The sequence below is a fragment of the Microcebus murinus genome, chromosome X, assembly GCF_040939455.1.
Source record: "Microcebus murinus isolate Inina chromosome X, M.murinus_Inina_mat1.0, whole genome shotgun sequence".
In the NCBI taxonomy this organism is placed as follows: Eukaryota; Metazoa; Chordata; class Mammalia; order Primates; family Cheirogaleidae; genus Microcebus; species Microcebus murinus.
Genome location: NC_134136.1, coordinates 52,861,270 through 52,874,917, shown reverse-complemented (window position 1 = coordinate 52,874,917; position 13,648 = coordinate 52,861,270). Strand labels below are relative to the sequence as shown.

The 13,648-nt window shown below is 39.3% G+C and overlaps 1 protein-coding gene across 1 annotated transcript; it reads left to right on the top strand.

The window, feature by feature from the left end:
* Positions 1 to 9,675: 9,675 nt before the first annotated feature.
* LOC105857817 (DDB1- and CUL4-associated factor 12-like protein 2) lies at positions 9,676 to 11,324 on the top strand. The gene has a single exon (XM_012740451.2). It carries the CDS (start codon positions 9,679 to 9,681, stop codon positions 11,065 to 11,067), a length of 1,389 nt encoding a protein of 462 aa, XP_012595905.2. The 5' UTR covers positions 9,676 to 9,678; the 3' UTR covers positions 11,068 to 11,324.
* Positions 11,325 to 13,648: the final 2,324 nt, after the last annotated feature.

Here is a 13,648-nt window from a genome sequence, read left to right as displayed (position 1 = left end):
GTGGCACCTCACTATATTTTCCCCTTCTTAACCCTCAAATATTCTAATGTCCTCTGCCAAGTCAAAAGGTAAGGCTCACAATTGGAAACACGATGTTCAAAGTGTTAATGTTACATCTATTGACAAAAAGGTGCTTATATATTTTTTTAGTTTTCTATCTTGACAACTCTTCTATATTTATAATATATGTGTTCCATGGTTTCTTTTTACTTTTTAATTTTGAAATAATTGAAGATTCACATGAAATTATAAGAAATAATACAGAGAGATTCAGTGTGCACTGATTCAGTTTCCTCCAATAAAAAAGCTACAGTAATATATCATGACCAGGATATTGGCATTGATAAAGTCAAGATTCAAAATATTTCCATTCACTACAACAATATCTACTGTTGCTATTTTATAGTTATACCCAATTCTTTCCCACTCCCATTCCCCTCCTTAACCCTTGCAACCACTAGTTTGTTCTCTAGTTCTATAAATTTGTCATTCCAAGAATGTTATATAAATGGAATCATATAGCATGTAACCTTTTGATATTGGCTTTTTTTACTCAACATAGTTTGAGATTGACCTTACTTGTAGCATGTATCAATAATGTGTTCCTTTTTTATTACTGAGTTGTAGTCCATATATGGATGTATCACAGTTTGTTTAACCATTCATCTATTGAAGAATGTCTGGGTTGTTTCTACATTTTATCTATTACAAATAAAGCTGCTATAAATATTCATGTGCAGGATTTCTTGTGAACATATGTTTTAATTTCTCTAGCATAGATGTCCAGAAGTGCACTTGCTTAGTCACATGATAAGCACATGTATTCTTTCATAAGATATTAACTAACTGTTTTTCTGAGTGACTATACCATTTTACATTGCTACCAGCCACCTAAGAGTGATTCAGTTCTTTACACCCTGGCCAGAATTCAGTGTTGTCATTTTTTTTTTTTTAATTTTAGTCATTCTGATAGGCATATAGTAACACCTTATTGTGATTTTAATTTGCATTTCCATGATATCTAATAATATGGAGCATCTTTTCAAATATTTATTTTCCATATATCTAGTTTTTTAAATTAAATGTCTATCCATTTTTAGCTGACCTTCTAATTGGATTATTTCTTATTTTTACTGTTTTGAGATATGAGAGATTTTATATATTCGAGTTACTAGTCTTTTGTTGGATACAGAGTTTTCATATACATTCTCCCAATCAGTAACTTGTCCTTTCTGCTTCTTAACAGGGTTTTCCATGAGTAAAAGCTTGTAATTTTGATGAAGTTCAATTTATCAGTTTTTCCTTTTGTGGATCATGCTTTTGCTATTAAGTGTGAGGGCTCTTTGCCTAGCCCTATATCCCAAAGATTTTCCTCTATTTTTTCCAAGAAGTTTTATGATTTTATATTTTAAATTTAACATACAATCCATTTTGAGATAATTTTTGTATAAGAAGTGAAGTTTAGGTTAGGGTTCACCTTCTGCCTGTAGATGTTCAATTTCTTTAGTCATTTGTTGCAAAAGTTTTCCTTTTTCTATTGAATGGCCTGCACCTTTATCAAAAATCAGCTGAGCAAATTAGTGTATGTCTATTCAATTTATGGATGTATCTATAACTCTGTTAATATCACGTTATTTGATTACTGTAGCTGTGTGGTAGTACTTAATATAGGATAGAGTGATTCCTTCCATTTTAATCAAAATTGCTGTAGCTACTCTAGGGCCTATGCCTTTCCATATAAATTTTAGAACTAACGTGGCTATATCTCCAAAAGTAGCTTGCTGAGATTTTGGTAGGAATTGCATTAAAATTATAGATAAATTTCAGAAATATTGACATTTTTACTATGCTGTATCTTCCAATATATAAACATGATATATATTTAGATCTTAATTGATTTCATTCATTACTAATGTGTAATTTTCGCCATACAAATCTTATACATAGTTTGGTAAATTTATATGTATTTCATTTTATTTATAGCATTTCAATGATATTCTGTGTTAATTTCATTTTCCATATATTGATTATTGAAATATGGAAATGCAACTGATTTCTGCATATTGACATTGCATCCTACAAACTTGCTGAACTCGCTTATTCTTAAGTATGGAAGAGGTCTCACACAGTGAGAAAGCAGCCACCTACAAGCTAAGAGAAGAGGCATCTGAAAGAAATCTACCTTTCCTGAACCTTCCAGCCTCCAGAGCTATGAGTAAAATCCTCTTGGTTAAGCCACTCGGTCTATATTTATTTTGTTACAACAGACTCAAGCCGACTAAGACACATCCTTTTTTATTTTTCTGGGAAAAAATATGTAAATTGAGTCGTCTTAAAAGTTTGGTGGATCTCTCTGGTAAAACCATCTGTGCCTGGAGATCACTATTTTTGGCAGAGTTAAGTTATTAATTCAGTTTCCTTGGTAGTTATAGAGATATCTAAATTATCTATTTAAAATCAGATAAGTTGCAATAGTTTGTCCTTTTTGAGGAATCGATCCATTTCTACCAAGTTGTTGAATTCATGTAGGTAAAATTTACTCATAGTATTTCCTTATTATTTCTTTTTTATTTCAAAATATTAAGGGAGTACAAATGTTTTTGTTATATGGATACCTTGTATATCTTGATATTTTCAGGGTCTATAGTGATGTCTCCTATTTCATCACTGATATTAGTAGTATCATTTCTCTTTTCATTTCTGCCAGTCTTGATAGGAATTTATCAATATTATTGATTTTTTTGAAGAATCACCTTTTTGTTTCATTGATTATCTCCATCGTTTTTATGTTTTCAACTTAATTCATTTCTGCTTATCTCATTATTAATTCCTTCCACCTGCTTGCCTTGAGTTTATTTTGTTTTCATTTTTTAGTTTCCTGAAATGAGAACTTATTTGTTATCTTTCTTTATTTCTAATGTAAGCATTTAATGCTATAACTTTCCCTTTCAGCACTGATTAAGTTGTGTGCTATGTATTTTGATATGCTATATTTTCAATTTCAATCAATTCTACGAATTATTTGTTTTCCTTTGAAATTTTCCTCTTTGATCTACGGATTATTTACATGTATGTTATTTAGCGTTTGGAGATTCTCCTGTTATGTTTCTGTTATTGTTTTCTTCCTTGATTCTATTATTGTCAAAGAACATACACTATGACTAAAAAACTTAAAATTTGTTGAGGTTGTTCTAATGTCCAGAATATGGTCTACCTTTGTGAATGTTTATGTGTGCATTCAAAAAAAAGTGTGTACTCCGCTTTTGTTGGACAGAGTGTATTAAATGTGTAAATATGTAAATGTCCAGTTGATTGATTGGGTCGTTAAGTTCTTCTACATCCATGCTGATTTTCTATCTAATAATTCTATCAATTGCTGAGAGTGGGGTCTTGACTTGCCTATTTCTCCATTCAATTTTATCAACTTTTGCATCATTTTTGCCAAAAGCCTCTCTGGTTTGGCATATATATATTTAAGATTGTTATATCTTCTTTGTGGGTTAATCCTTCTAGCATTATATAATGACCCTCTTTGTAGTAATTTTCATCATGTTGAAGTCCATTTTATCTGATATTAATATAGCTTTCCTGCTTTTGTGATTTTTGACATGTTTTCTATTCTTTTACTTTCAGCCTATCTATATCATATTTGAGGGGAGCTCCTGTAGAGCACATATTTTTAGATTATATTTAATCAACTCTCTGTCTTTTATTATAATTAGTGTATTTAGACCATTTATATTTAAGTAATTTTTGATATGTTTAGGCTTAAATCTGCTACTTGTTTTCTGTTGTTCCCTCTTGTTCCTCTGTTTCACCTTTCTCACCTCCCTGTGTGTTATTTGAACATTCCCCCCCATATATTTGAATTTTATTATATAATTTTAGTATATCACTTGGTAAAGATTCTTAAGGGTTACTCTAGATATTACTGTAATTTAACACAGTATACTCTTATCAATCTTTTACCAACTTGAATGAAGTGTATAAACCTTACATTCCATAAGGTCCCTTTACCTTCTCTACTTTTAAATATCTAATGTCATTAAATATGAAATGTCTGATTTTGAATCAAAAGAATAGTTTATTATATTTCAAACAAGAATCAGTAAAATTAATTAAAGTATGTGCCTAAACTATCGACACAGTTTTGCCATCTTAATGGTAGCTTGTTTATGTCAGCAATGGAGAAACCTGGAGAGCAAATGAAAATGACATCGCAAAAGGCGTTTTCCACAGCTTGTTGAGAAGTGAATATTTTTCCTTGCAAGAAGTGGTCCAAAGCCTGGAAGAAGTGGTAGTCAGTTGGGGCAAGGTCTAGTGAATATGGTGGATGACAGAGTTTCCAAGTTCAGTTTCTACAGTTCGAGCAGTGGTATTTATGTGACATGTGGTCAAGTGTTGTCTTGCAAGAGGGTTGACTTGTCTCTACTGACCAATCTTGGTGGCTTAATCGCAAGGATCCTCATCAGTTTGTTCAACTGGTTGCACTAGACATCTGCTGAAATCGATTGACCAGGTTTCATGAAGCTGTAGTAGATTATACCAATGCTGGACCACCAAACAGAAACCATTAGCTTTTTGGATGGATATTCAGTTTTGGACTGTATTTTGGCATGTCATCTTTATTCAACCATTGTGACAAATACTTGCAATTGTCAAAAAGGATACATTTTTCATCAAATGTAACAATACGGTGTAGAAATGGTTCACTTTTATGTCATGACAGCAAATAAAGACAAGCTTCAAGATGATTTCTCTTCTGACGCTCGTTTAATTCATGCACAACCCTTCTATCCACCTTCTTTATCTTGCCTATTTGTTTAAATGGTCCAATATTGTTGCCATAGTAACATTAAACCTTGCTGCTAATTCATGCATAGATTGAGATGGATTTGCTTCCACTATAGCTTTCAGCTCATCATTATCCACCTTGGTCTCAGGTCGCCCACATGGCTCATTTTCAAGATTAAAATCACCTGAATGGAACTTCTCAAACCATCAAAGTACCATGTGTTCATTAGCCACATCCTTCCTAAACACTTCACTGATATTTCAAGCTGTCTGTGAGCACTGGTTCCAGGACAGAACTCATATTCAAAAATAACTTGAATTTTTGATTTATCCGAGGTTTCATAAAAATTGTTCCAAATAAAAATTTGAAAGATAATCATAAGCCAAAATGTGTATTTAAAAGTCTGAGGATGTACCTTCACAATAAAAATAAAAGAAGTGTCATAGTGAAATGTCTGCATTCTTGTATGATTACCATTCTGTTTGGAGAACTTCTTTTAGTCATCCTTCATGGGTAGGTTTTATAGCAACAAATTATTTGAGTTTCCCTTGAACTGAGAATGTCTTTATCTGACTTAATTTTCCTGAATATTGTTGCTGGATATAGAATTTGTGGTTGACCTATCTTTTCTTTCAGCATTTCCTTCTGTTGTCTGTGGTTTCAGATAAAAAATCTGCTGTCATTTGATTTGTTTTCCCCCTATAGTTAATGTGCCATTTCTCTGTTTTCTGTTAAGATTTTTTTTGTCTTTAGTTTTCAGAACTTTAATTATATATATATATATATATATATATATATATATATATATATATATATAGCTGTGGATTTATTTGGGCTTATGCTATTTATGTTCATCTAATTTCTTGAATTTGTAGTTGTATATATATCACAATTTCTTAGGGAAGTGGACTAGTCCTGTTTCCCACCTCCTTGCTCAGTCTTTTTACTATTAGGTGAAGGTAGAGGTTCAGTTCCCTGTTCACACCATTGGTGGAGAGTGAAGTACTAATTAGCTCTGACTCCCACTGCTTTGTTCAGTTTCAGTGATGCTAAACGAGAGTGGAAGCTCAGCTTCTCACTGAGCCCTACTTGCACTGGTTAAGGGGAAGGGGTGAAGCATAGTAATAGGTGAAGCATAGTAGAAATTGCCCCCTTCTTGGACCCTCTCATTAAGTCTATGTGTTGGCCAGGCATTAGCGGAGGCTTAGTTCACTGCTGGACCACACTGCTGCTATCTCTGCAAGGAATAAAGATATAACACCTGCTTCTGTCATGGAGAGAATGGAAGATCAGCTCCCCACTTGGCCCTACTGAAACAATGGCGGCAGAGAGAGGTATGGTGGTTTTTGTGTTGGTGTATGGCTGGAGTAAAGTGGCTATTGCCAAAAAGGTTCTTTGTAGTTAGGCCTCCCTTTTCCAGATCCTTTGCCTAGTGGCAAAATGCTTTTCTTTGAGCTTCTATTATCTGCGCCTGTTGACAGTTCTGGGTTGGAGGCTTCAGCAGATTTTCCATCTGGCATATATAGATTATGGTAAGCAAACCCAGGGAACTCACCACTTTATCTTTCCTCAAATTCTGAGGTCCTTAGTCCATCCATCTTCTTTCCACATTTCAGGGACTTTCTTTACTTGTTAGTTGTCCTATGGTCAGGACTTACTTAGTTTCAAGAGGGAGGACCTGGAACGAATGGGGCTACTCTATCTTAGGAAGAACTAGATGTATTCCTTCCTATACCTCCATGGTATTTTGGACAGTTATAATACCCACCCTTCACCATTAAAGACATATGGACACTGCATTATGATTTGGGGAAGGGTAATTGTATGTAAGGGGTTCCTACTCTACTATCTGTGGTACCTCATTTCCCAGAGCATAGAAAGCCCACTCCTTATTCCTGTGAGCCCTGGGTAATTGATATCAAATATTATCTTCTCTCATGAGACATGAGAGGAAGATATAGATCATTTCTTTATTTTCCTAAGCCACATTGCATTTTAGTCCAAACTGCACATACCTGACTGGTATAAGTCCAATATCAGTGATTTCAAGGGTTCCTTTCCTTCTCTATGGGATCTCATTAGATTTGTGATGCTTAAACGGTCCCAGGAAAAAGAAGATGGCAGCAGTCCTTAGTTCATTTTGCTATGGATACCCTCCTTGTTTGTTCTAATGAAAGATGATATAAGAATAGCTTACAAGGGCCTTGCTAGTCTGTCCAGCTGCTGCTCCACTAGAGCCATAGAACTGCCCCTTTAAGCAGGCCTTGCCAATGATCACAGACTGAATCCCAGAATTCCTCATGCTCTTAGTGTTTCTACTATTTGTATTCAACCTCCGCAGAAGTCCTGCAGCCATATCCCATCATTTGTGGTGCAGCAAAGAAGTGAAGCTTATCAAATTTCTATCACTAGCAGAACCTTTCACTCAGTCCCTGGCAATTCCCCAAACTCTCAAAAGTGGATAAGAACATGGAATATGGATTCAGACTACTTGGGTTCACTTAATAATAATTAATTGACTTTCGACAAAATCAACCTCTCTAAATCTCAATTTCCTCATCTACAAAATGGGGATTATAATAGTGGGAGCCACCACTATTAAAATAGTGGGTTAAACAAGATAATATTTGTAAAGTTCCTGCAACAATTCCCATTACTATAATAATATAATAAAAGTATAAGGTAATAGTAAAGTATAAGTTCTACATACATAATAGGTACAATTTCCCTGCCTGGGCCATTCTTTTGCTTTGGTCTCTACCCAATAATATCCTTTTTCGTTGCCCAGGCTTTTACAATATTCACCTGGATAATGCCCATTTTCAGCGTAATCCTGAAGTACACTGAAGATATTAATATTCTACCTGCAACACATCATACACCCCACTTGGGTGAGAAAAGCCTAGACCAGTGTTTCTCAAATGGGTCACAGATCATCTGCATCGAATCTTTAGGGGTAGAGCCAAGGGTTATGTATATTTATTAAGCTGCCCCTGTGATTTTAATGTACACTAAAATTCATGAACCACTTCTTTACACTATCCATGCCTTTTTATATATGATTGCCTCTCTCTAAAATGTCCATTTACTCATGCCTACACCTGCAGAAACAAAATGTAGCTTCCTCCATGAAGACTTCCCTAATTGTATGTTCACCAACACCAGTAGATCCAGCCTCTTCTGTATGGGATGAATGGTATGGGGAGGAGTCAGAATTGTGGTTCAGGAGTGTTGGGGAGCACTAGAATGCAGCAGCTGGACAGGAGGGTGAGAAGGACCTATGGCTTGTACTTGGAATAAGTGCACTTGAGATTAAATTGCACAAATGCCTGGTGGAAGAGGAGAGAAAATTAACAAAAAGGGAAGGAGGTGGGGGAAGCAGCAACAGAGTCGCTCCTATGGTCTCTTCTGACTGGTCAGAAGAGTAAATTCATACTCACATTCACTCACTCAGCAAACAGGTTTTGTGGAGGATATAGGGGTTTGTTCATAGTTGGTATGACCATCAGTTTTTCCACACAATGTATCATTGTGTAACTGAAATCACTGTGCAACTGAGCATGCCTCTGGGCCTGCCACCTGATTGAGTGCTCTGAAACAGCAGAGCAGGGTATGAACCTTTTGAGACTGTTAAACTCATTCTATGAAATGCTAAGCCCCACACTATTGTATTCATATGGGTTCCTGCTTCTTGATGTATGTTACCTCTTTCTCTGCTTGTGAAAATCCTGTTCATCCCTCAGGGCTCCATTCAAAATCTCCAGGGGCTATACCCAGTCACCTGGATCACTGGGACTGACAATGGGGACATCAACCCTCCCTTCCAGGAATGTGGAGGGAGGTGCCCCTCCCCTGGACACTTCCACTCCACCTCCTTAGGGCTCTGAGATTCACAAGAAACTAGCATTCCCCATAAAACCCTCCTCACACTCCCTCATTGCCCAACAGCTCAGCCCATCAGGTTCTCAAGGCTGCACCCAACCAAAGGATCCCAGACATCACCATGGGAGGCACATATGGCCCAGAGATCTGCATTGCAACGCATCCCTCAGGGATTTAGATGCAGTAGCTCAGGGATCTCAATTTGAGGGCAAAAAATGTTTGGTTGAAACTATTTAAGACACCAAGAGAGGGGCTAAAACTGAGGGGGTTGCAAGTTTTATGTAAGGGTAAATGTCTCCCTGCCGCTGCCAAACTCTTTCATCCCTCGCCCCAAGTTCAATGTCTAATCTTAGCGAGCTATCTCCCAGATTGCACCAAGAGCACGTGAGTTTCTTCACACAGATCATGATCAGGGCTCCATCTAGCCCCAGTCTTGACCATATTTTAAGTTTAACATTTTCTCTAAGTAGGGATTTTAAGAAGGCTATTTGGCTGCGGTCTTGAGGGTGGAAAAATGCCAGGTGTCAGATACTGGAGGTCCTGGAGCTCAGGCCCTCAGTGACTGTCTCCCCACAGAGCCATTACCCTCCCCGCCCCCTCCCTGACTGGCCCGCGCTACCCAGCAAACACCCCACACCCGCTCCTCCCATCCTCCCACTGCCTCCGCCCCTCACACTCACCCCCTCCCCCAACCGTCCTCCTCCCCCCGCACTGACTTCTCTCCCGCCGCGCGGCCAGCCGCACTTCCTGCCCTCGCCTAAGTCCGTGGCGCCCTCACCACCACTCTCCGCCCGCATTGGGCTTCCTCTGGCCTCGCGTTCCTCGCTGAACCCTCAGCCCCCCCTCCTCGGACTCGAGAGGCTCTGCGCCCGCCGTCGCCTCAGCCTCCTGGCCCTTGAGACCCTGCGCTCCTAGCTGACCCAGAGGAACCGCCATCCTCTCTGCGGCCAGGACCAACTCGGGTGCCACGCGCCTCCGCCGCCACTCACCCACCGCCCACCATGACCCCGCAGCAAACAGGTATCGGGAAGCGGAAAGCGCCGGCAGTCGAAGCTGGCGCCGGGAGCTCGTCGTCTCCGGGGGCGGCGGGGGACGGAGAGGGGCCGCTGCTGCCCAAGAAGCAGAAGCGGCTGGAGACGCGTCACTCCCTGGTGCACTACCTGAGGGGCCGCGAGGTGGGCGCGGGGGACCGCGCGGGGCTCCCGGGCTTCGAGGGCGAGCTGAGCAGCTACGCGGCACGGAGGCTGCCGGAGCTGCTGACAGAGCGCCAGCTGGCCCTGGGCACCCTCAACAAGGTGTTCGCGTCGCAGTGGCTGAACGCCAGGCAGGTAGTGTGCGGCACCAAGTGTAACACGCTTTTCGTGGTGGACGTGCAGTCGGGCCACATCACACGCATCCCCCTGCTGCGGGACAGGGTGGCAGGGCTAGGCCGGGCCCAGCCGGGTTGCGGCATTCATGCCATCGAGCTGAATCCCTCCAAGACCCTTCTGGCCACCGGGGGCGAAAACCCCAACAGCCTGGCCATCTACCAGCTGCCCACCCTGGACCCCGTGTGCCTGGGCGACCGCCACGGCCACAAGGACTGGATCTTCGCCATCGCCTGGCTGAGTGACACCGTGGCCGTGAGCGGCTCTCGCGACGGCACCGTGGCGCTCTGGCGGCTGCACCCGGACATGTTCCAGGGCAGCATTGCCCAGCACAACGATGTGGGGCTCCCCGTGTACTCCCACATCCATCCGATGGATGTAGAGGCCATCCCCAGGGCCAGCATCAACCCCAATAACTGCAAAGTGCGAGCGCTGGCCTTCAGTGGCAAGAACCAGGAGCTGGGAGCGGTGTCCCTGGATGGCTACTTCCACCTGTGGAAAGCCCGGAGCACCCTGTCCAGGTTACTGTCGCTCAGGCTGCCCTACTGCCGAGAGAATGTGTGCCTGAACTACTGCGATGAGTTGGCCCTGTACGCGGTGGGCTCCCAGTCCCATGTCTCCTTCCTGGATCCACGCCAGGGCCAGCAGAATATCCGGCCCATGTGCTCTCGTGAGGGCGGCTCGGGAGTGCGTTCTCTGAGCTTCTATCAGCACGTTGTCACTGTGGGCACAGGCCATGGCTCCCTGCTCTTCTATGACATACGCGCGCATAAGTTCCTGGAAGAGAGGGCCTCATCCAACCCGGACTCCCCTCCAGGGTCTGCAGGGAGGAAACTCAAGCTCATCTGTGGCAGAGGTTGGCTCAGCCATGATGACCTGTGGGTGAACTACTTTGGTGGTGTGGAAGAGTTCCCCAATGCTCTCTACACCCACTGCTACAACTGGCCTGAAATGAAGCTTTTCGTGGCTGGGGGGCCTCTCCCTTCAGGCCTCCATGGAAACTACGCAGGCCTCTGGAGCTAAGCATGGCTGCCTCGTTCTCTAAGTGCACAAATTTACTTTTCAGTTCAGTCTAATTTTCCTTCCTGATGCTCTTTTTTCGTGCTTTTGATGCTGTGTGGCTTTTGTCTTCTAGGTATAATTGACCTAACTTAACCAACCTGTGCCCCTCCAAGCAGAGAGAGAGATCCTCTGGTCAATCAAAACTTGGTTTTAAGACTTCTGCTCCTCCCCAACACCTTCTTTTTGCCTTCTCACACAAGGAATTTTTGCTAATCTTTAGTTGCATTTTCTCTTTGAATAAGTCACATACTCTCTTTCTTTAATGGGGTCATGGTCTTTCGGTTACATATAGTTTCTTTTTTTCTCATTGCCAGTATTACAACAGGATTGTTTTTATTTTTCATTTCAGTTATGTGATGTGTACTGTTAGAACATTTTCTAATAAACAGGGTGTTTGTATATCTGTTCTGGAGAGCTAATCGTAGTTTTATAGCAGTGTTCCAAATGGAAAAATACATTCCAAGTTCTAGATTACCTACTTTTGAGAACATTTCATTTGCAAATTTTGATCTTAGTGTACGTAGTTTGTAAGTTGTTGGCGCTAAAGTGCTTTTTAAAAGTTAATTCTCTTTGAAAGGAAGTCTTCATAGAATTTTGTGTTTGTATCAAAATGCCAATTGGTCAGAATACTTTAGGAATAGATTTGTACTCAATTGAATGTTCAGACTTAATCTGAAAATCTAATCAGTCTTTTTCTCTTTAAAGCCTTATTTAAGTTTCTATGATTTGCCCTTAAACAGATAAAAGAATGTGTATTTTTCACTTCTTGCCTTAGTACTATCAAGACTTGTGTATATAGTTGAATGTTTGTTGTTTGAGAAACTTGCACAGAGTTTTGTAGCCACCATTCACAGCAGGGATTCTAAGTGTAAATGAATATATGGTGGGCTGGGCAGAATGTACACTGATCCAGGCTATAGACTGGATATTTTTGCTGTTGCTATTTAAATATCAAATGTTATATTTGAGCATATTTTAAGATTTCTAATTCTGTTTAAGAGTTAATTCACAAGGAAACACTACAAAAAAGAAAAATCCCATTCAGCTCATTCTGAAAAAAGATTCTCAACGTGTACAGTCCAAATTAGTAAGATTTTATTTTGTGAATTTCAAAGATTCTTACCTAAAGTAGAATAAATATGTTGTTAAAAAGTGGTGACGTTATTACCCTCAATGTAATAATATGCAATTATAGTGAACACAGTAAGTTTTTCTGAAAAAGATGAGCAGAGATTTAAAATAAATGGGATTAGGTTAAAGAAAAGTAAATTGCAGCTCAGATAAATACAACTTGTGGACTGCTATGAAAACTGGTTGTATTTATCTGAGCCCCACTGTACTTAGATTCTGAAATAAAAAAGAATATTAAAAAAAGAAAACAGGTTGTAATTCTCCAGAGAGGAGTTTATTAAAAATGAGAAAGGAGAGTGGCCCTTCCTCAAAACTGGCAAGGTTGTGGTGACCTTGGATTAGTATTATGTCAAATCTGTTTTTCTTTGAATGTTTGGGTACTCAGTTGCTGCCTTGGTGTCTATCTGAAATAAAAAAGAATATATATAAAAAAATAAAACAGGTTGTGATTCTTCAGATAGGAGATTATTGAAAATGAGAAAGGAGAGTGGCCCTTCCTCAACACTGGCAAAGTTGTGGTGACCTTGGATTAATATTATGTCAAATATGTTTTTCCTTAAATGTTTAAGCACTCAGTTGCTGCCTTAGTGTCTACACACTACAAGCTGTTCAATGGCAAATCCGAAACAAGTAATACACTGAACGGTACCAAATGTAAACTAAGAAATACAGAAAAGTAAGCTTTTGTTTTTGGTATTGTTTTACCCAAGTTTACATAATTTTTGTTATATAGTGATAAAATGTGTTTTTGTGCACCTATGTGTCTCCAACTCAGTCCTAAATGTCTTAAGAGCAGATAATATAACTGTCATCTTTATATTCCCTCACTTCTCCACTAATACCTAGCAAATCAAAGGCAATCAGTAAATATTTACTGATTTTCTTTTGGAGACCTAAATAAAGTTCAAGTTTGAAATAAATAAATAAATGTTTACTCTTAAATAGTATAGACTTTTGTTGTATTTTCCCCATTTTTTCCTTACATTTTGCACTATTTCATTTCCAGGTCAGGCTATGGTGCTTAACTGTTCATATACCAGATGAAGGAAAATGAATAAATTTTATATGGTACTGGAAATTAATCTTTTTACTTTCAGACATTTAGATTTGAATATTTCCTTAAAATATTTTGAGTATTTTTTCATAAAAATGCTTTTCATTTCTCTTCATTTGAAATATCTTGCTTTGTAGTTGTCTTTTAACTTAAAGATATATTTGCTAAAAATGTCCTTAAAAGTTACCCAAGAGTTTCATCAAAGTATTTGCTGACTAGTTTCTTGTAGGTAATAATGTATGTTTATGGTATTTTTGTAATTATTTTTGGACATAGGGAAACATTTTCAGAGGAAAAACACTTTCTAACTGGGGTGGGATTTCAGAGAAGAAATAGAAGGCATGTCTCTGATTTCTT

Bases quoted from the DNA above. Each gene is read 5' to 3' on its own strand.
- LOC105857817 (XM_012740451.2), top strand. From the start codon at position 9,679: ATGACCCCGCAGCAAACAGGTATCGGGAAGCGGAAAGCGCCGGCAGTC.